General features: G+C 41.2%; 2 protein-coding genes across 7 annotated transcripts; one reads left to right on the top strand and one right to left on the bottom strand.

Annotated features, from left to right (window-relative positions):
• Positions 1 to 16: 16 nt before the first annotated feature.
• On the bottom strand, positions 17 to 17,422 carry csnk1a1 (casein kinase 1, alpha 1). 5 transcript variants are annotated; one of them, XM_053878944.1, is made up of 11 exons: positions 16,593 to 17,421; positions 16,279 to 16,385; positions 13,197 to 13,323; positions 11,555 to 11,653; positions 8,218 to 8,301; positions 5,909 to 6,048; positions 5,740 to 5,818; positions 5,321 to 5,395; positions 5,127 to 5,233; positions 4,642 to 4,754; positions 17 to 801 (listed from the first exon to the last, which is right to left on the bottom strand). In XM_053878944.1, the coding sequence occupies exons 1-11, from the start codon at positions 16,713 to 16,715 to the stop codon at positions 794 to 796; spliced, it is 1,062 nt and encodes a 353-aa protein (XP_053734919.1). In that variant the 5' UTR covers positions 16,716 to 17,421; the 3' UTR covers positions 17 to 793. The 5 variants fall into 5 exon arrangements, with proteins under 5 accessions (XP_053734919.1, XP_053734915.1, XP_053734920.1 ...); XM_053878940.1 differs by having other exon boundaries at positions 4,606 to 4,754; positions 16,593 to 17,420; XM_053878943.1 differs by lacking the exon at positions 17 to 801 and adding an exon at positions 3,815 to 4,092 and having other exon boundaries at positions 16,593 to 17,422.
• Positions 17,423 to 17,640: 218 nt separating this feature from the next.
• LOC128767384 (serine protease inhibitor Kazal-type 1-like) lies at positions 17,641 to 22,919 on the top strand. Of its 2 annotated transcripts, none has more exons than XM_053879402.1 (5): positions 17,641 to 17,777; positions 20,981 to 21,174; positions 21,703 to 21,731; positions 22,612 to 22,712; positions 22,787 to 22,919. In XM_053879402.1, the coding sequence occupies exons 1-5, from the start codon at positions 17,710 to 17,712 to the stop codon at positions 22,845 to 22,847; spliced, it is 453 nt and encodes a 150-aa protein (XP_053735377.1). In that variant the 5' UTR covers positions 17,641 to 17,709; the 3' UTR covers positions 22,848 to 22,919. The 2 variants fall into 2 exon arrangements, with proteins under 2 accessions (XP_053735377.1, XP_053735378.1); XM_053879403.1 differs by having other exon boundaries at positions 17,643 to 17,777; positions 20,956 to 21,174.
• The last annotated feature ends 119 nt before the right edge of the window (positions 22,920 to 23,038 follow it).

Below are 23,038 nucleotides of genomic sequence, written 5' to 3'. Positions count from 1 at the left end.
AAAATCTTGGTGGACGTCCAAGTTATGTAATGTTTTTATTGGTATTTTTGGAGAAGACCATAGGTTTTACAACAGATTTAATAATAATAACAATTCAGAGCTCTAAAGAGAGAGGGAGAGAGCCAGAGCATCATTCTACCATCGACTGTTGCCATCAGCTGCTTACATGACCAACAGCCAAACTCCTAATCACCAGAGGAAAAAAAAAAAGAAAAGAAAACTCCGTTTGATTTTTTTTTTTAGTAAATAACATCCATGGTTGCATCATTCAATTTCTCAGGAAAAAAAAAAGAGGGAGAAGAGTTTTCAGGTTTACATGATTTTAACATTTGCGCGGTAAAAGGTGGAGGGGGAGTGACGGACGTGGTGAGGACGGGGGGGAGGGAGCTTGAGATGTTTCCACTGGGAGGGCGAGAACAGAGGGCCAGCTGACTAGCTCAACTTCAGTTTCCAAAGAAACCTTACAAAAAAGTCAACACTGAAAAGAGGACAGACGAGGGCGAGACGGGCGGGCGAGTGAGTGTGCGAGGGTCGGGGCAGGGGGCTATAGCCTCCACATCCAAAAACCTGGTTTGTCATTCTTCTTTTCTTTCGGAGTGGAGAGATTTATTATATACACATATGAATATATAGAGAACACAGCAGACAAATGCGTGTGTGCGTCTATACATTTCCATTACATAGATAGTTATTATGGAAGGAGAGACACAGACTTTCTGTTTGTCGCTTGTCCAGGAAGAGAGACTTGTTGGTCCTGGTCACCAACACCTCTACACCTCTGCTGTGGGTCCACTCAGAAACCTGGAGACACAAACGCACACTGGTTACCGTCATGTTGGAGGGGGTGAGGCGGCTGGGTGTTAGTGAGAGCGGATGGAAAAGGAGGAGACGTGGAGTGGCGTCCCGCCGAGCAACACGTGGACTGAGGTGACAAGGAAACGCAGGCGGGTTTGATCATCTCCTAGCAACACCACGGTGTTCAGGCTCATCTGGTTAGGCGGCACGTTGTGAGGCTCTCAGTGGCGTGGAGGATCACGAGACACTGCCTTTCGTTCTGTGTCCTCACACTGAGGATCAGACAGCAGGTTGAACACAAGTGTGATCACTGCTGCAGTAGCAGCGCTTATGTCCGCAAAGCACCTCCAAGCCATGGGCCTCATTCTTAACCCTGCCTAGAGACAACCAATGATGAAACCAGGAAGTTCTGGAGTTGAGCCTGGTGTTTGGTCAGGAAGACTTGGATACTCCGCATGAGGAGGTGACGCTCAGGACTGACACGAATGTCACTCACAGGTTAATGCTAGAACACTGGAAAAGCAGACGGACAAGTCAGGAGACTCTAATGTTTTTCCCCTGCGAAGCCAGTGACAAACACACAGCTTATATCGTGACCCAAATGTCGGGCATTGGGTCATCTGTGATGACCTCACCTACAAAAAGGTGTGACTGCTGGTGCGGTCACATGAGCACGCAGAAATATTCAAGTGAAATATTCCAACAAAACTAATAACTTATGCTGCAACACTCATAGAAAGTGATGTCACCAAAGCAAAGGACGGAATGATGCCGACGAACGAGAGAGCAAACCATGAATCCTAACGGTTCATCTTCAGGGTCTGAGCAATGTAGCGACAGCGTTGGCAAGTTATGGAAGCATCGATGAATCTGGATTTAAAGTAATCTGTACTGATCATTATACGAAATATTAAGTTCTTATTTACACAGGCTGTGGTCGTTTGGCCTTTTCCAAAAAGCACAAATACTTTAAATTAGTTTGAATCAAACAGGTTTTAAATGAGATGGGTAGAAAGGTAAGAATGTGAGCAACTAAATCTGCTTGATATCGGATGGCAGAAATACATTCATTTGAATATGAATTATCACTGAGCAAGTGAATAATGGAAATACAGCTATTTCGGTTCAAAATTATGCTCCAATACTTGGAGTGGTCTTCAGGAAAAATGTGAGCCATCAGCATTGGGGAAGTTCCTGATGCATTCCCGAGACGTTGTTGTACAAGTCACCATACTGGAAAAACAGGGTGTGTCTCGCATACACGTCATTTACGACAAACGCCTGTTTCACGCCGAGGCTGCAGTCTTATCAGATCACTTCGGAAAGCCTTTTACTCTCGAGGCTCAAATTCTGTTATTTAACTTGGCCCCGAAGCAGTCATCCAGTTACATGTGCGGTGTGCTGACTTGTCCTTAAGTAACTGTAAGAGTCAAAGGCCAGACACATGGACGCCGCAGCAGGTCACCCATTGATTCTGTTTGATCAACACTATTCGCAGGGAAAGGAAAGATGTTCACTTGTGTGGTGATGCGTCATGTGTTCACAAAACAAACAGATAAGACTGTTTGTTTTGTGTATTTTAAGGATCACCAACTCCAGCAGCACAGTGTTGGGTCATCAATAAAACCAATTCACTTTTCAATGGGGACATGATCAAAGTGTGGCTGCACCACAATTCACATGTCGTACACAACACTGATGTAAGTCACATGGAAACAATCATGTTGTCGAAGCCTCAGGTGGTGACTCGTATGCAGAAACGAGGTCTGGAAATCCCCCCACAATGTAACGGCACCAGAAGTATGTTTTTGGTCTTCCTCAAGATTTTACTTGAAGCATGTAAACACATTTACTGAGCACGAAGTTAGAGGTCTGGACAACTTGACTCAAGAGTCAACTTCCACTGAAGCGCCGTGTTCTGGCTTGAACACATCAGATGACTTTTTCCACTGTTGCAGTCCTCTTTGGGTCGTGTGTGTATGTGTGAACTCGGCAACACGTGCCCTTCTTCTGCGCCACCCTCTTATATGGCTTCACTGTTCAGTTCATCCACATCTTCTTGAGCCTGTGGATCCAACTGCTTTCTCAGATGAATTTGTTTCATATCAGATTCTTCCGGCATTTTTCCTGGTGATTGATCAAGAATAAATAAAATGCAACCGGGGGCAGTTTACTTATTTACCTAGCCGATACTTTCATTAAAAGCTAGTTCCTCTGGTCCCATTTCAAGTAGACCAGTATTTGCAGGACTCCAGTGAACTCCAGGAGCTTCCACCTCACCTAACGTCACCAGCACTAACCTTCACTGGACACCAGTGTCATTTTTAGAAACACAGAGCTTAGGATTGAGTTATGATGAGGGCAACACTTAACACAATGAAGAAGCCGCAAGTAAAATGCAGTCAACTACATTTGGACGTAAACATTACCAAATAATGGGACGACCTGCAGAAGCCTGTCTCTAACAACATATGTACGTTCGCACAAAGTTTTAAAACAGCTTGGTTGAGCAAGAGTCGACCAGATTAACTAAACCTTTTGTTAATTTTTAATGTTTTGCTGAATCTGCTGTCACTAGTGGATCCAAGTAGTAGACAAAACGCACAAACTCAGAGAGCAAAATAGTGCCCCACCCATGTTACCCGGACATGAAGCAGCTCAAGTGCTGACTGTGTGTGCTTTAGGCCCGGTCGCAGCAGCGGCACAAATACACCCAATTAAACACACAATGATATTTTCCCCGAGAGACAAACACTGGTTGCATAATAGATTCCTTCAACAAGTCTGTTCATTTTCGCAGAGAGCTCAACCACAAATACGCAAATGTGACGGTGAACTGTACAGTCGTGTGAGAAAGGGAACAGTGAAACCAGTAATCTTCATGACCGGCTGCTCATCAAGCTGCAGACTGCAGGGCTAAACGGCTGTTTGAGATGAGCGCGTTAGACACACAAATCTTTAACTGTATTGACTAACATAGGAAATCTAAACTGCAATTGAGGCAAGATTACTGACAGGATACATTTGAAACTTGTCAGGTTTTATTTGTCTCATCAGTGTCATAGCTCAACAAGCTCATTAAAATTAACAGTTTGAACAGAACAGCAGCTTTCAGACAGGAACAGTGTCACAACCTTGCTAGCACCCTCCTACTGTTCTCTTTGAAATGACACTGCTGGAAGAACATGTTTGCCAATCCAGGAAGCGACCATGGTAACGGATGGTCGACATGTGTCTCCACGTCCTCCAGGACCCGTTTTTCATTGCAACCGCTAATGAGTCACACCTGTTTGCAGTCTGGACAGATGTGGTTCATTAATGTCACAGCACAAAAACAACACAAGGGATGAAGTGTTAATGAGAAATAGAAAATCTATTTTATCATCGTCTAGTTTGAAGAGGGAGGTTTCATGGAGAGAGACTGCAGAAAGGTAAGAAGTGTGTCAGCAGAGTGAGTGGGTTAACACGCTGTCACAGTGGAGAAAGCCCATCGTCCAGCCCCAACAAAGGAACAGAAGAGCATGGCAGCAAAGTTAGTAGTCAAATTCCCCAAGGACGTCTTTGCTTCTGCAAGACAGACCAATTGTAAAAAAAAACTACTATTTTTTGGGATTTTCTGTTCTTTTGAAAAGGTGACTCCCTAACCTGATATTCAGCGGTGACAATTTGGCAATCATTCCAATGTTTCTGGCTATCTAACTGGACTCTGGTGTGTCTCAGGGAATAAAACAATAACCCTATGATGCTGAGTAGGTAAATGAGCAATTGGTGTCTGTGGAAAAAAACGTCGCTTGGCTGTTTGCTACTAACCTTTCATGTTAGGCTTGGGTTTGTCAGATTGCTTGCCTGTGGGGGTTTGTGCCTGCTGGCCCTGCCCCCCGGAAGAGGCTCCCTGCTGGGCAGCTTTCTGTTTCAGCATGGTCCAGTCGAATGTGTAGTCATACTGGTGGTTCAGAGTCCTGCAACAGAAAAAAAAATCACAATGAAAGGTCTGGAGGAAGGAAAAGGAGGAATCTAGGATTATCATACATCAATGCAAGAAATATAAAATGTTTCAGTTTGGTTTCTTATTTTTACAATTAAAAATAAAATAACGTCAAAAAACAACGCAAAGCCACGAAGTGCACATAAGAGTTTGAATTAAGAGAATGACTTACATCTGTTAGGTGTTTTGTTTTTGTCAAAATATCTCCAACCAACAAAAGCAAGTCATTATGGACACTTGACACTTGAGTTCACTCAACTGTTCTAACCTATAGCTTTGTTCAAGGGTTTGGATAAATAGAACAGAACACTTAAGCATATGTAGATGCAGCCTCTAAATTAGTTACCGGAAGAGGATGCGGAACAGCTGACGCAGGTACATGTAGTCTGGAGCCTCCTCAAAGCGCAAGCCACGGCAATAGTTCAGGTACATGGCAAACTCTGCTGGAAAACCCTAGGAGAGGAAAACCGACAGTTCAATCAGAAACAAGTACAGTAAAAACACAATGTGCTGGCCATCTACAATGATAATTACTCTCACCTTACAGAGGATCTCGACTGGGGTGGACATTTTCTTCTCTGAGATTTTCTCATACTTTTGCTTTTTTGTGGCAGCCTGAAACAGTTAGGCATCAAATCAGTGACTGGTTCAGTAGACCTACTGCTGAATACGCCAAAACAATTCATGCTTTATTCTTGTTTCCATTTGATGATTTGACAAACCCTATGTTCTAAGACTGAAATGATCAACTCATCATAAAAAAATAAAAAAATAAATAAATAATTGGGTGTCAAACTACTACGCCTAACAAAATTCGAAAGAGTTGAGCCTCAACCAGGGCTCTGGTAGAACAATTCTTTCACCATAACAGACATCACAGTGAAGTAGGCAAGGGAAATAAAGGAATCGGATATTCATGCAATTAAAAATTATTTTCATCTCAAGCTATCGTCGTGTACCTTTAGTCCTTGCCATGGTAGACTGGTTCTGTTGAAGTACATCAGCACGTAGCCTAGTGACTCCATGTCATCACGGCGACTAGACACAAGGGTTTAGAGTTCAGTAAGTTCAAGTTGTCTGAGTGCAAGAGAAGCATCTCTAGACATTTTGAAAGATGTCATGTCATACCTCTGTTCTATGCCAAGATGTGCATTAATGGAGGCATAGCGTGCTGTACCAGTCAGGTTCTTGTCTTCTCTGTAGGGGATGTGCTGTCGTGTTCGGTTGTCTCGGTACTTCTTTGCCAACCCGAAATCAATAAGGAACAACTGATGGCAGATAGAGAACACAGGTTGAATTCAGTCCCAGAGAAAAACAACAAGAGGACAAGAAAAGCGCACACAAAAGAACATGCAAAACACAGAGAATAAAATGATAACAGATACATTGCAGGTCAGGCTGGAAAACATTAATTATGTGCAAATATTAAAATGTGTGTTAACACTTATAAATTGCCTTATTTACATATGGCAGACACATTTTGTTTTAAATGAGGCATCAGCGCATGATATCGACAAGTCTAACCAACTTCCAGTTGTGCACAGCTACATTCCATCTTTTTCCTTGATTGTTTTTATGTACAGACATATGAGGAAATAAAGACATGCGGCGGTTCAACATCGTCATCGCAATGCATTGACTCCCAAGAGGTCCTACAATAAGAGCCAAGAAAACAAACTGCTCCATTGATTCTGTTCAATATTTCCTTTCGGAACTCTAGACTTCATTGCAGGATATAACAGACTGGCAAGACAAACCTACCCCAGAGTGCTTTTGAATACACACTTTCAAACACAGTAGAGCTGATGAGCAACCAGTGCAACCATAATGTGAAGAACATATACTGAACTCGCTACCATCAAGCACCTTTCCATGTCAAATCATACTTCAACGAATACACAGTTGTCAAATCCATTTCATCATGGCACTGACATACTTCACTGCAAGGGTGAAATATAATTTTTTAATTTAATCAGATAAAGGATGTTTTGAAACCAAAAACCAAAATTTGCAGGTGATATCACCAAGGCAATTGAGCACAGTCATAAAAGTCCAAAAGGGAATTCAAGGGAAAAATCTTGGTGGAACCATACAACAATAAAGATTTCTAACAACGCACTTGCTGGTGTGCCCTGTATAAACCGGAACATCCACAAACCCTCCTTGGTCACGTGCAACAAGACTCCACCCTTTTACTATATCTGCCATGTCCTCACTTGTCACAGCGGTTCAGCTGCTTCACAAATGTATTCCTGTCTCTGGACTAACTGCGAACATTTGACCATCTGCAAAGGAAGCTCTTAGATATGTGCATATATATGCAGAGTCAATTGATTCAATCTGCACAAAATGCTACTCATGCACCACAGCAGAAAATGTTCATTTTTTGAGTACACAAAGCAACAGAAGCCACAAGCAGTGTATGACTATTCTAACAGAGCGCGTGGCCAGCAACTCTCCATGATACAAGATCACGGTTCACCAAAGTTGCAGTGCTATGTAATACCATTGTAAAAGCTAGATGTGGCTGGTTGCATTACATTAAAGGGTTCAAATATTCTGACATTATTCTTGCTTCAAATAAACAGAAGATTTCTTTGTCTTCTAGTAGAGCAAACACTTTGTATGCTGGCTGGTTTGATACCAGACCATATGAACGGATAAATCACTGAAAGCTACACCACACAGCCTTATAAAGCTCCCATTGCATTAGTGCAACTACTTGTTTACCCCCTACTATTATCAAATCATCGTGATCACATGACTTTCTAGCATGTCGCTTTCAGCTGAGCATGGATTTAATGAAAGCCATTATGTGACTAGAGTCTTTGCAAGTAAAACAATGGGGGCTCCAGCAGATGTCCTTAAGCTTAATATGGCTGCTCTCTACTTTCTAACCTTCAGTAATTTCTGCCAAATATTGTTTGTCACTTGCAGATGCTATTAAAAAGCCATGCAATTAGCTAATGCATCTGTCATCACACCAAATCTTCATAGACTGAACCATCAGCTATACATTTGCAGTGGAATACACTTCATGATTACATGAACGATGCTTGTTATTTCGAGCTCATATGGGCTACATTCACTAACCTTTCAATGGGTGTTAACCGAGGACAATTCACTTCGCTTCAAGAGAGTCAACTAAGAATGTTTATTAACCTTTAATGACCTTAAATGAGGCGACAATAAGAACCCCTGTTACAAACAAGTGACGTCCAGCCAAGTTTAAGGGAACATAAAAAGCATGTTACACCAATCTACTCAGACTACAGAGGCTACTTTTGCCATCCTTGCATGGATGCTGGTGGATGGGGAGTTATGAGTGGAAGATGGGTGCAGGTGATCCTGTTCACTTGAAGCCAGTGTAGTTAGAAATGATTGCAAAGCGTCAACTGCTGTTTGTGAGGCAGCTGGTGTAGCGGTAAAGGTCACACCTGGTTTAATCCTGAGAAAGATGGGTCCTGAGAAGAGCTAACAGCCAAGCTTCTTTTCCTCTTCCCCACTGACGAGTCTAAACACTAGAGCAGACAGTAGAGGGGCAGGGGTCAAAAGTCATACAGCCTCCGTCCAGCTTCATTCATTGCATGAGTACAACAGGAAATTTGGGTTGCACCCATATCTTTGAGGCTGTTTTGGTTCAACTAGCAGCTGTGTACAGTGAGGAGAGGCACCTCCTGTGCAGCCGAGGGCTGGACCAACACATGCAAAGACGGTACAAAATTTCAATCTGGTCATCGGTCGAGAAGAAATCATGAGACTTTTCTTCTGACAGAGCAACCATTGACAGATCAACCCTTTTCAAGACAATGCCAAATGTGGAGGTGTTGAAACCTAACATGTCTGACAGTGACAATAAAGGCCAGTGCAGACAGGCAACACCATTGCTAAGAAAAGACCAGGGTGGGGGAGGGGTGAAAGATGATGAAGACACTATTCCAAGAATGCATATACTAAGTCTGCTAACAATGAACACAGTAATGGACCCCTTACAGAGAGTCTGGAACTTATGTCAATGTCTCAATAAACAATTAGCAAAACCTTGAATTACCAACTTCGAAAAGGTATGAAAGAACTAACACCAGTCTTACAGCAGCATTACGTTCCACACAAATTAAGTGTATGACTGACAAGAACAATGAAAATGAACATGTTTAATTTAGATGCACAACACCATCTTTTGTGGCCATCACATTTCCAGACATGACAGAACCCACCATTTGTAGCTCCAAATTCCTACTGCACACACTGGACTATAAACCCAATGGAGCACAACAGGTGCTTAGAAGACTTAAGTCTTGCTGTCTCAGCTGAACTTAACTCTTGTTGTGCATGCCTTGATGTTGTCAGTAAGGAGATCAGGCCCGGAACGATTCAGGATTACATCAAGATAATATTTATTTTAAATGTACGTTTGTTGTAAATCTAAAATGTACACACGCACTAAAGTGTTAGTCTCCAAAAGTGGCGAGAAACACTTTTTCTGCTGAAGTAATGTCCTCAGACATGATGAAGAGGTGAACTTGATGTTAGAGAGATTAAATGCTGTGAAATCTGTAAGAAGTCTGCATGACAAACATGCTGCACACGTTTGTGTCCAGAGCAAGTGTCAAGACAACAAAAATAAAGAGGTGCAGAGATAAGAAATGCACAAAATGGTCAAAATTACATTGAACCCCAACATTGGCTCGAGTGAGGTGCAAACATCACCAGGCATGGCCATCCAGTCATTACAGGCAGCTTTTATCAAATACCTCAAAAGTGACCAGCCTCATGCTCATGCTGCCACGACGCAGCAACATCAAACTTAATAGTTGGGTTCCCTCTGAGATTAACGCGGGCAGCATGTCCACACAGGCAAAGTGTGTCATGATTTTCTTATCCTGCATTGCTTTCTTTCAAGACCCACGGCAGAGTGTGCAAAGTAGCACCCAAGTGCCATGATCAAATACTGTAAATGTGACAGAATTTGAGCAACTGGGCAAAGCCACAGTTCACATATCCACCGTCTTGCTACAGTGATGTCAACAGGCAAGGCAGAGCAGAGTATGCTACTTGGTCCGTATACCATTATATGACCATGACAAATTGACATTGGTCACATGAGGCATTTCTTGCTGCAAACACAACAAATGATCAGGTGACATTATGAAAATGAAAAATGTTGCACATCTTAGTCAAAGAGACAAAGGAGAAAAGTGGACTATATGGACTCGCATTGAGCAGTTACTTATCAGAGAGAAAAAAGTGGAAAAAAGAATGAGTTAAAATGTGACTCATTTTTTTCACAATGGGAAAGGTTAAATTAATGTTGACAACACATGACTAGTTTATAAGGCAAGAGAAAATCACCTTGTAAAAAGAATTCATCATCCATGTGAATCAACATTATTGTAGCCAATGAATAAAGGGTGGGTTTAACTAGTTACCATTTTTAACAACAATGCATGTTGAGCCGTTTTTGTTGATAAGACAGTGATCTAGAGGGATTGTTGTTTTGTGGCATACATTCAAGATGTATGCTACATGTATACCACTAATACATCAACCTGATTTCAACCTTTGGGTTTTCACCTGAGATGACATTATTAAAACCACAACTTCAACAAAACAAGAGTGAAAATACTTGTCTCACTGGACCCCAGGACAACTCCTTGTGGCCTTGTAAAGCAAACGTAAAAACAAAAAGTACCACTAATACAATAGCCATCTGATCAAAATGCTATACACAGCCCAAGGTCTTTCGTCAAGCGGTACCTAGGCAAATCAGCAAACAGTCAGCTGACCACAGACCTGCGTGCATATCCTTGTAACGTAGCATGAGGGCATCATCAAGCCATCAATTTCACTGGAAAACCTAAATATATAGATTTTTTTAGATTGACAATCTGTCAGACCAAGCATGTGTGGGAAAGAACCAATGTTGTGTTGTTCAATTACACAATGCAGCAAAGTGCACATTCTTTGGAAGTTGGTCAAATATTCATCCCATGCATCAACTTTGCCAAATGTTGCCTGTCTGCAAGGCACAAACAGTAGATACCACTTTGAAAATCAGGAAACTGGAACATACAAACATATTTGAGGCCCAAACAAAACATCTGAAATTAGTCTTTTTTTTGCATGGGCGTCATAAAATCTGGTCAAACATGGAAAACACCATTGTAGATGCTGGGAAAGACTATTCAAGCAGGAAGTGGACACAAAGCATGGGTGACGATAGTGAATTACATATTCACTGCAAGTCTGAACTGGTGTAAAATGGAAACATTCGCCAAACATTACATTATCTAATTAACAAATTCGATTACCAACAGTGGGGGAAAAAAAGTACATAGATTGACATAGATACATTGACTTCAGTGACAGTACTGAATGAGCCTCCTCTCCCATTCAACTGGTTCTCCCTCATAGGCAATATCCACACTGTAATGTTGATTTTATATAACTGAGTGCAACGTTCATTTGAAATTCTGTAGATTTAATGTTTTCAGGAAAAAGATTATAAATAGCACTGTGCCTGGCGGAAATATCACTCTACCGTTGTTCCTCAACAACATTCTTCCTACTGAGAACACGTAAAAAAAAAGATTAGAACTTAATCATTTAAATAACAGCACACTTCTGCAATGTTCTGATTCTCTTTCATAAACCACGGATGATAAAACAAGGGGCAAATCTGGCCCAGTTCAACATCAGTCTGCATTGAAAGGTAGAGGCTGAATGAATCCCAGGAGTAAAGTGTAGTTTATTCCAAACAGGTGAATGACATACCTTGTTACAGTGACGGCCGATGCCCATGAGAAAGTTGTCTGGTTTGATATCTCTGTGGATGAAGTTCTTTGTGTGTACATATTCAATTCTGCTGATCATCTGCAGGAAGACAAAAGCAGAAGTTAGACCTTGATATGGTACACTGCAGGATTCCCATCACTTCTGCACAGGCCTGCCTACTGGCAGGAGCACATAAAGTATTCATGATTAAAGCCATTTTAAGCAGCGCAGTGTCAAACAACTTTAATAGTATCACAAATTCAACAGATTAAGAAATTACAAGAAAAAAAAATTAAATAGGAAGAAGGCAGTGGTCAAATTATACATTGGTTTTTTGATATGTTAAGTTAAAAGCCAGACTAGTCAAACACTGAAGTTGATGTTCAGCAAAAAAACATTTTGAATTGATGAAAAATTCTCTGATAGGAAATGTAATGGAAACAATCGATTTATGTATCATATGAGCTGCACCTTATGTCTAACTGTCAAAATAAATGTTGTGGACACACGACAGGAGTTAGATCTGACAGAAATTTCATTGCATGTGATTCATTTAAAAATGCTATTTTGCTCAATCATTGGGCAGGTGTGCTTCTCACAGGAGATCTTCAAAAAAGATGTTTTATTCCAAAATTACAGTGTGACTAACAATGAAGTCAAATATGCACTAAACTTCTGTGACTGTCATCATTTAGGTAAGGAATTGGGATCGTGAAAGCTAAGGACAGATTTCAGCCAGTTTGATGACAAAAAAGTAACGTTTATGAAGTTACATGATAATAATTCGGAAAGAAAAAACACCATAAACAAATCACTTATCCAGTCATCACTTTCACCTCACCTAAAAGCAAAATATAGTGCATTAAAGTACGACTCTTGCCACCTTCAGAATAAGAGCACAACTTCAGCATTGAAAGTGAAGTAACTTGTGGCAAGAACTGGGTAGAATATCAAAAATGTTATCCACCATTCAGTTTAGTGATCGATCAGTCAAGAGAAGTAAGGAGCAATGGGGTCAACCACTTACAAGAATTAACCACGAGGCCAGCCACATCGGTTTTAACAACTCTACGGCGTCATGAGCAACACAGTATCAAAACTGATTGTTTTAAATGACCTCAAGGGAGAAAGCACTGATATCACCACAATACAAGTGAGACACCCCACATCTCACTCTTGAGACGGTAAACAGCAGTATTGTCACAGACCAATCTAGTCTTTCAATCTATAATTTTGTTCCTTCTTCAAAAGTATTTTATAGTCAGTGACTTCCACCACTTCAAATACCCTCTCTACAATCGTGGATAGGACTGAAAGGTACATTGCTATACCTATATTGAGTGTCTAAATCAATCATATGTATTTCCTCCACTTGTACCGCACATAAAGCAATGGCAGTGGCAAAGGTCAGTTTTGCACTTGCCCTTCAATGTACAGCGAAGACCAAAAAAAAACAAGGTCATTTCCTACTTGCCATCAACTGACAGCTGACGACTGACAAAGCCACTCACAGAGGCAGACATCCGACTACCTTTATCTTGTTGCATATTTAAAAACCCATGGTTTTCACTAAACCCAGGGTCATATATTATCAATATAGATATGAACTTTTATCAGAATGGACAAAGGATTGTGTTATTACCTGATCTGCCAACATAAGGACCGTTTTCATGGTAAAACGGCGGGAGCAGAAGTTGAACAGGTCTTCCAAACTGGGTCCCAGCAGGTCCATGACTAGGACATTGTAGTCTTTCTCCTGGCCATACCACCTGGTGGAAAAAAAGATGAGACAACCAGGTCATTAAATATTTTGACAACTGAAGCTGATAAAGTGTCAAATATCTCATATCATGCCCATTTCTGGAGCTTTTAAATTAACATCAGACTACAAGTGGTGCACCAGAGAGTGTTTCCCTTGCTCTGATCACAACTGGTTGTGATATGGCTGGTCAGAGGTCAGCGAGTGGTGAGTGATAAAATACTACAGCATTTTGTCCAAAGTTCTTTCACTACAGTCGCATTCCAATTTATCTGACCATATAAGGTGAAATAGCTTACATTTTGTCAATTTGTTCAACTTTCCTAAATATTTCAACATAACAAGGAGTCCAGTGGTTGAATGCAAACATAATAATCATAATAAAGCTGTGCCTAAAAGCACAAGTCCTGACCTCCTTGGTTATGTTGTATGTCTACAACACTTAAATGTTTTGGAATTGAACACTGGTCTCAATGTACTCTCATTAACGTGATAAAGCTTGACAGGGCAGCTCCATACAGCATGCAAACAAAACCCTCTTTACAACAGCACATGTAAATAGAGGTCTTTTAAATAAGAAAAGCAAATAGGAATGCGTGATTGATTTCATGATACATTGCAGACACTCCATTCCAAAGAAAATCTATTAACCTCGGGCACCTGATTAAGCAATTTATCAGACGTCAATTTGATCACCACTGAGGTAAACCCAATATCCAGATAAGGAAGGAGAGTCTTTAAAAAATAAACTGATATAGGATTGGAAATCAATGTTTGACACCTGGAAGACTGAAGAAACTGTTGATAATTGCAAACGACTGATATTAAGGTGAATTCATGAAGGCTGAACAGTGGTACATGCTTTGTTTCTAATTTCTCTGTTTGAACATGATTAATTACTTTTTATTTTACTCAGGTTTGTTAGCCCCACTGATCCTACTCCATTTCTGGTCAGACGGGTTGCTCATGTATGCACACCGACCCCTGACGTGGATTTGACCTGCATTCTGGTGTCAGTTTGAATGGGGTATCGGCTAACACAGTCTTTAAAAGGGGGGCATTATGCCACTTATACAAGCATAGTGTTAACGCTTAATAAAATTAACAGGGTTCAGCATTCCATACAGGAACAACAGTGTTGCGCAAGCGTTGCAAAGACAGAAACTATAACAAGAAGTGACTGTACAAAGGTAAGCCAGGTAGTAATGTGTGTGGGGGAAGGTAAGCTGGACCAGCAGGTAGGACAGGCTTAAACTAGCTTTAGCGGAGAAAATAAAACCAAAATGACAACTTAAAGAACATTCTCCACTCCCCATACATTGAACAGCGCTGCCTCAGTGTTTAAATTACTTTTTAATATTCACAAGTAAACACAGTAAAAGACACAAATACATCCATAATGCCCTCTTTAAACTAATAATCCATTAAAGATTACTTAATTGTTTCAGAAAAAGTGAATTGCAACACACTATCATAGTTTGTGGCTAAACAAGCATGTGATACTGGCCATGAAGAGCACACTCAAGTGAAGCAACCGTCAACTCTTGTGCATCTACAGCAAGTTCAGTTACTTAACAATGAAAGTCTCGTTTGTAGAGATGATGTGGGCGTGCAGAGTTCAGGTTTCAACTCAGTCACAGAGCCCTGCAGTCATTGTCTGCAGTCAGCCATGTGCCAGCTGTACAGCTAACTGTATATGGTTGCATGCATGTGTGTGTGTGTGTGTGTTGGCCAGATATAGAACAGGGTGGACCATGAACACAAGGCCAAAGCTAATATTGTCCACCCACTTCTTTCTATGAAACATAACTGAAATTATTTTGTAGTTAACATGGCTCTAAACAAAGACAGTGTGATTACGCATTGCAAGTAGTAGCTATGATTATACAGAATAATACAAGGCACTTGCCCCTTATTACACAAATGCTTCAAAAAGCACAGAAAAAAATCCTTTATTGGAATGAAGAACCAATGCTTTGGTGAAATAAAGGTACATACATTGCACACATATGGAGTGTTCCACACTTGAGATTGGCTACTTGGGCAGCCTAAGAACAATGTTTTTTCTCAGATTTGACATTTAGAAGTGTATTTGAAATTCGCAAATGATCTGACACAATGGGTGCAAAACCACATGTGAACACATTTGATGGATTGGAATTAAAATCCTCTTTCATTGGGTTCTTTGTCGGAAGGGCTCATGTTACTTTCCGGAAATCCAACACATGCTCACAGTACTTTTTACTTGAAGTTGTAATGATACCTCTGGTCTGCATCTATTGTTTTAGTTTTGTACACCTGCACTAATTTTCCTTGTTAAGCATACTGGTAGAGCAGCACTAGATAACTATAATGCATATTTGTCAACACTGACGGTCCATCCATTAAGTTCCATACCACAGCAACGCACCTGGTGACTTGTTGATTTGTTGTTTGATTCTAATATATATCAGAGTATGGCGTTTACTGGCACGCAATGTTAGTTAGCCCCGACTAACTAACACTGTGGATGTCGGACATAGCTAAAATTACACGACAATACAGTGTTATTCGTGGCATTTTTAGGGGGGTTTTCACCTCGCCAGGACAGAGCACGGGCTCTGGGCTTGGATTGTTGTTTTCTCCGCCGCCATTTTCTAAGCGAGCAGAGGAGGACATGTTGGGAGCTAACACAACAAAAGAGGAGCGGCCATTTCCAACCGCACAGGCTACTTTCCACAAACATAACCGTTACTGTACACGCAAAACACATTGGCCCAACCGTAAAATCACCAACAAAATAACCCGAGTGGTAACGCGTGTGGTGTCAGCGGAAATGTCGCCGTTGACATGAAACGGCAGCGATGTTAGGCAGATTAGCAGGCCTAATACCTACAGGCAGCTTTACATAAGTGATTTTAACATTTTTATTGACATCATCGGACACCACAGTATACAGCAATGACAAAACAAAGGGTCGAGTTACCTTATGTGAGGGATCCCAACACCGCCTTGTAGGATTTTATAGAGCTTGCTTTCGTATAACAACTGTGGATGTCTGGCTTTCTGTGACTCCAATTTTACTGCTACCTCCTGAAAATGACAAACAAGACGCTAGTTACGATTTACATGAATCAAATCTGGCTTGGTTTTTGCACATAGCAACTCAGAAATGACGAAACATTTTAACACGAGAAACTTACAAAGCCGTGCTGCAATGTGCCTACAGGGTGAGTCAGCCGACAAAATGTTCAACAATAAACCAACTTCCCGACATTGAACCGACGTCAAGTTACTCACCTCTCCATTTGTGATGTTGATGGCCAAATATATGTCGCCAAAGGATCCCGATCCAATTTTTCGGACCAGCTTGTATTTTCCACCGACGATAAACTCGGTTTTAGAACCACTGCTGCTCGCCATAATATCCAATTCCCACAATTCACTTTAGGAAAATTCTGAGTGGCAATCTACGCCAAATGCCAGCAAAACATACAGAACGAGTCCGTGTTGGATCGGGAAGGAAATCGTTAAGGAATTAAGGAGCGTAACACGCAAGTTGGGGAAAACGATATTGACTTGTCCGATTGGTTTTCCCACCGACTACCATCAGCGACTGATAAGGCCTTCTCGAAACGTCGTGTTATAAAAGTACATCCAAAACTAAATCTGAAAAAAAGAGCCCACGGCCTTCGACGACTGCCCAGAATACAGCAGCTAGGCGAAGCGAATAAAAGCTAACGTTAGCATGAAGCTAACGTTGTCGAAAAGCCCGTCCCGACCTCCTCCGAACTGAGGCAATTGTCTCTTAACCGAATACTACTCCGATGCCTCTCAATCGTCCTCTTCCTTGAAAGCGTTTTCGACTAACTTTCGAGGGTCGCAACCGTCTGTCCACAGCGCTACCCACTCAATCCGCCATCTTGTCTTCTCTACCCTTTCTCTCAGCTGGTTTCCGTGGGAGGCGATTAGCTGTGGTTCGGTTCTCTGTGCTCCCTTCAAGTGCTGTCGGAAATACTGTACACTGGAGTCATCATGCGCTTGAACGCAGCAATACGGCGATTACTCATCCACAAAAGACGCCACACCTTCACCGACAAAGTCTGAATGTATGGAACGCTGGAGCTGACGCGTTAAACGTACATATTTTCTTCGGAACCGATAAGCGTCAACAGTGATCTTGTAAACTCCGAGTCACATTCATGTCTTTGTGAAGCATTTGCGCTTTAAAGTAGACCCTTTCATGCCACATCTTGGGTTTATATCGGTCACCTTTCCCCCCCAAAAACAATTATTTTTCTTTGTTGAGAACATTTAAATACAACGCCTTCCCGTTGATCAACACACGAAGCCTATTCTTGAGTTAATTCAAGTGTTGAACTTCATTCAAATTGCAATTTGCCATGATCCTCTGATCATGAAGATGAAGATTCATAGTTGTTGGAGGCTCTGCCTTGGATTCAGTTCTGCAATACGGCTCGTAAAGTAAAACACTGTCACACTGTTCCAATTTAAATGAATGTTAGAAGATTGGTTATAGGACTAGCACTGTTGGGGAAGCTGCTTCGCTTGAGTTGCTGATAACACTACCTTATTGTCTGGATTATGAATCACAGTTTTTGTTCAAGTTTTGCTGGTCCTGCCACAAATACTAAGAAGCGACTATATCATTTCACACGTTCTTAAATGTTATTTCACACTGACTGACATGACCACAGAGTAAACATTACACCATCCTCATTTTATTGCAGGTATTTTTCATGATTATAAAAATAGATATTTGATGTTACTGGCCAAAATTGTGGCGTGCAACTTAAGTTGAGTCACTCAAATGTGCCCAAAAGAAACGTAATAACACAAATGTATGACTGTTGTTTAGCAATAGGGTAAAAGAAAATTGTAATTAAGATGAGTAGTTTAAGTCTCCTGATAGTGTGAACAAAGAGTGATGAGCTGAAACACCTAGCAAAATGATCAGCCTCACTATTTTGCACTGGCTATTTTGATAATATGCCACTACGTCTCTAGATGTCAGAAGTGTCAGGCATGGGCTGTTTTAACACTCAACAGGAATGCAACATATTATTCTGTTGGCCTCATTTACTCAAGCCAGCTAAATATGCCGACTTCCAAAATGAATCATGGTGATTTAACTCACAAGCTATGGACCTGCAAGCTTCCTGCACCCTTAGAAATCTCACATCCTTTTTAGTATTATATTAAGACACAGAGTGATCAACTTGACAAATTCGCCAATTAGAAAACGTTATGAATGGCAGCAGGTTTTTCCAGCTCAAACCTGGATGCATACCGAGGTGCACATTATGTTGAGTTTGTTGATCGAATGTTGACACTGTTGATCAGTGGTTGAACTGGTCTGTTATCACACATGCACATAGCTGTGTGTGATTTGACAATGATGACACGTGCGTGTTGGAGCTGGAACATGAGGAGAACTTGAGGACGTTCAGGGTAAACAGCCCAGCCTTCACCATAGTGCGGACAACAAAAGTAAAACAAAGAAGCTCACAGTTGCAAGTCAGTGATATCGATTGAAGTCTCAATTGTGTTACATTGACTGAAAAGGGCGAGCGTGCACTGATGAGTCAGGACTCTGATGAGATGGTTCGGTGCCAAACAGACAGTTGACCTTTCAGCAAAAATGGTACCAGAGTCACACCCTCCCAGTTTCCGCCTCACTTACTCGCTTTAGCGAGTCTTCAGGCGCCCCCTAGTGACGATTCATCTTTGTTGCAGTTATAACTTCACTGGCGTTTTCGAGGGGGGGACACGTTCTTAGTTCATTACAAATGTCTACCTTTGTTTTAAAATAATTAACAATTAAAACAATTGAAGCAAATGTGTGTCCAGGCTCACAAGATGCTCCATGACCCGCTGCAGTTCAGCGTATCATCAAGAAGTCTTTTAGCGCCACCTACTGTTCTTTTTTTTTTACACACAACAATCAAAACCGCAGCTTTTAGAAACACGCATTTACGGGAAAAACGAAATTAAATCCAAGCGTTGAAAATACGTATCGAACAAAATCGGGTTCTTTGTTCGCTAAACATGTGAAACAGTGGACGGAAGTGAATGAGATTAAAGAATTCCTATCCTTTAAATCCGGCCACTGTTCTCTCCCTGAATTTACAAACATCTATATGTACACTGACATCTAAATCACTGTAGGGGAGAAGAGTGGTAAGGTTGAGGGCCTCAAAATAACTGGGTCATTATTGTTGCGTTAAGTTTGGTTTAGAGTCCTGCTTAAGGTTAGCCATTTGTACATTACATTACATGTTCATGAAATAGCTTATTCGCATTTGGTTGGGTTGCAGGGTTGATTCCCAAGTGGTTGCGAGTGGGGTTTCCCAGCCTAAATATACGCTTACCAGGTTAATTGGACACGCTACAATTTCCCCTAGGTGTGCATGTGTTTGAATGGTGTGTGTGCCCTGTGGTACATTAAATACACACAAAAAGGCAAATGAGAAGAAGAAAATTAGAACATTTCTTAAAACAAGAAGATATATGTTATATTTGCTGTTGAACTATTAACAAATCAAAAAGAAACGGGACAAAAAAATCGTTAGGGAAATTACTACTTATCAGTTGTATCGTTTTGGTCTGACTGCAAAAGGGTGGCATATGACCCACGGTCACACTGTGGCCAGATCTATACAGTATACTACTTCTTCTTCTTGTTTTCCTTTCGGCTTCTCCCTTCAGGGGTGGCCACAGCGGATCACCATACTCCATCTCACCCTGTCCTCTGCTTCCTGTTCTCTCAAACCTACAGACCTCATGTCCTCCTTCACCACCTCCATCAATCTCCTCTTTGGCCTTCCTCTCCAACTTGTGCCTGGCAGTTCCAACCTCAACATCTTCCTACCAGTGTACTGGCTCTCTCTCCTCTGTACATGTCCAAACCATCTCAATCTAGCCTCTCTGACATTGTCTCCTGAACACCAGATCTATACAGTATACTAATTCTAATAATAAAACAGTACAGACTCAAAGAAAATATATGGAAATTTCTCAAGCAACACCACTGATGCATACCTCTTCCTCAGTCTATTCCTCCTCCTCATCCTCCTAACTATCCTGCCCATTAAATGTAATGTGAAAATATATATTTCCTACATTATAGTGCACACAGATATGTACTCCATGTTTTTACCAAGTTTTCTCAAGTTTCATTTACACATAATTCCCCACATATTCATTAATCTATTCCATTTTATTATTATTATTCAGTTCTTTCTATAGTCAACAATAAAGGTTTTCTATATATTTGAAACATTCAATCTCTTAACATATGATGATCAGTTAATTGACGGAACACTTTGTTTTCTCCGGTTGTAAGCGAGCAAGAAAGATAAAAAAAAAAAAGTAGTTTAATAATTCACAGGAAGATTCAGGTGCAGGTTTAAGATAACATTACAGTGAAAGTAAAAACAGCACCACCTTGCTTTTTAAGAGCCTTCAGGTTCCCATCAGTGAGAATACAGTATTGTTTATTCACCCTATATTTCTCTACAGGTTGGTGGCGACCAAATATTAATATGGGAAAGATGCCACTGCTTCTTCATTCAGTGTACTTCAATAGCTGCCATGCGATTATTGTTTCTGAAGGCTGTCTCAAATATTTGTGTTCCCACAGACACTTCTCTCACTGTGCTTTCCAGAATGCAGTCAGTTTCCGGTCCTGGGAGTCACCGGTCCTGTTGTCTCACGACCAATCAGACACCGCCTCTTCAACTTCTCTATTTAAGAGCAAAACAAAGTGTGAGAAGGACACACCTGTCTCTGGCTCAACACATGACCACAACAGTCGCCATGAAGCTCACCGTGCTGCTCTGCTGTGTTGTGCTGCTCTCTGGTGAGTTCTTTAACACATACACTTGTATTTATTACCATTTGAGGGTCAATTATTATGATGGATACATTGTTAGTGACAGCCTGGTAACACAGAAGAAGGCCAGTTTACTGAAGAAGACGTAAAACTGGTTTGCATTCTTCAGTCAGGTAAACAGGTGACGACTTTGTTCATCAGGCCTGTGTTGTGTGTGTGTGGGTGTGTTTCGAACACAATAGTTTCGGCATTTGTGCCGTCTCATGTTTCATCACAAGTCATAAATAGAATTTGTTTCCCTTCAGTGTGTTTTCATTATAAATGTGCAGACAACTTATCAAATGGCAAAGGCAACAACTAGCAATTCAACAGCCATCATTTTCCGACTTTGGTCTTTTTCAGGTATCTCGGGAGGATTATGAATTTTAACACCCATCATACACAACGTGTCTTGTTGAAACATGACCTGTTTAATAGGGGTGATGATAATGTTCGGACCAATTCATTCATAGGTTAAAACTGCTTCACAAACTGTTTTTTGTTTCCCTCCCACAGTGAAAACCATTCTCTGCGCTGAGGATGAGGTAAGACATCACTTCTCACTGCTCTTCCTGGTCGAGGGACGGGAAATGATGAGGGGAAATTGTACGTTGTTCAACCTGATGTGAAGGTTTCATTACAAATAACACATGAAACTTAAACGTGCCTATCCAAAATATCTAAAGGCCTTGGACTTCTGGAATGAATTTGATGTCAAATGGGCATCCGTTGTAAAATGTTGATTTTAAAACACACTTTTAAACAATGCACAGATCTTGAACTCATTTGGACCAACGGCACAAAGTTTTTACTATTTCAGTGTTATCACTGAGAGGATCGAGCTCAGTCACACAACACCGTCTTAGCATCGTCACACTGGACCCCTCAAAACTGCATCAGCGTTACCATCGCACTGGAAATTAAGTGTTCCTGAAGATCCTCCACTCTTCAGAGCAGTCTACTTCTGACACCATCATTAGTCTCAGAATAACAAGAGCAAACCTCAGGAAAGAAACCCACAAACTCACTTCGTCATAAAGGGCCAGTTTGTTAGTGCCTGTCGCTAACCTCACCCTAACATATCCACTGCATTATCATGCTTCATCATCATCATCATCATCACTAATAGGATCGCGTCCGCATGCATCACAAACACTAGGAATGTTGACTCAACGTGACGGCATTGTGACAGATTGGGAAGACTATGTTTCATGACAGGGACTTGGATCCTGGACATCAGTGGGGAAAGCTAGTACTCAAACAAGAGATGATCTGATTAACAAATTAATCCAAATTAGGACACCGTGTTGAGTCAACGCTCTCCGCAGAGAAACGTCTCATCTTATTGTGAAACGATTCCTCAACACTCATGAGTCCATGAAATATGACAGTCCCTCAGTCACACCTGTCTTCACCTCCACTCAGCCCTGCAAGGAGTACGCAAAAGGATTTTGCACCAGAGAGTACAATCCAGTCTGCGGCACTGATGGAAAGACATATGACACAGAGTGTGTTCTGTGCAACAGGCATGTGACCCACACAAATGATTTCTCTTCAAACAACAATAAACTTATTTGGTCACTTTTGCTTTATCCCACAGTGAAGCGGGCAAGAAAAATCTTGTGAAAATGGATTACAAGGGCCCTTGCAGTTCACCCTGATGAGGCGCTGGATGTGTGCGACAGAAGCTGGATCTGTAACACACCAGTAAATTAAATGCTACTGCATCACCACTTCTCCTGTGTCATTATTTTGGCAGTAACAACAAGTGCAAGCATATGCTGAACAATCTTTAAAGAGCTGAGCAAAAGCTTGTACTGTATTTAATGTGTTTTCACTGAAATAAAGCATT

The sequence above is a fragment of the Synchiropus splendidus genome, chromosome 11 (assembly GCF_027744825.2).
Source record: "Synchiropus splendidus isolate RoL2022-P1 chromosome 11, RoL_Sspl_1.0, whole genome shotgun sequence".
Taxonomy (NCBI): Eukaryota; Metazoa; Chordata; class Actinopteri; order Syngnathiformes; family Callionymidae; genus Synchiropus; species Synchiropus splendidus.
Note: the sequence above shows the minus strand (reverse complement) of the source record. Positions and strands in the feature narration are given on the sequence as shown.

Bases quoted from the DNA above. Each gene is read 5' to 3' on its own strand.
- LOC128767384 (XM_053879402.1), top strand. From the start codon at position 17,710: ATGAAGATGAAGATTCATAGTTGTTGGAGGCTCTGCCTTGGATTCAGT. The intron at 17,778-20,980 runs GTAAAACACTGT...TGTGCTTTCCAG, and splicing joins TCTGCAATACGGCTCGTAAA to AATGCAGTCAGTTTCCGGTC. The intron at 21,732-22,611 runs GTAAGACATCAC...ACCTCCACTCAG, and splicing joins TTCTCTGCGCTGAGGATGAG to CCCTGCAAGGAGTACGCAAA.
- csnk1a1 (XM_053878940.1), bottom strand. From the start codon at position 16,715: ATGGCGAGCAGCAGTGGTTCTAAAACCGAGTTTATCGTCGGTGGAAAA. The intron at 11,654-13,196 runs GTAATAACACAA...GTCTTCCTGCAG, and splicing joins TCCTTATGTTGGCAGATCAG to ATGATCAGCAGAATTGAATA. The intron at 6,049-8,217 runs GTGTGACCTTTA...ATCTGCCATCAG, and splicing joins CTTTCTCAGGATTAAACCAG to TTGTTCCTTATTGATTTCGG.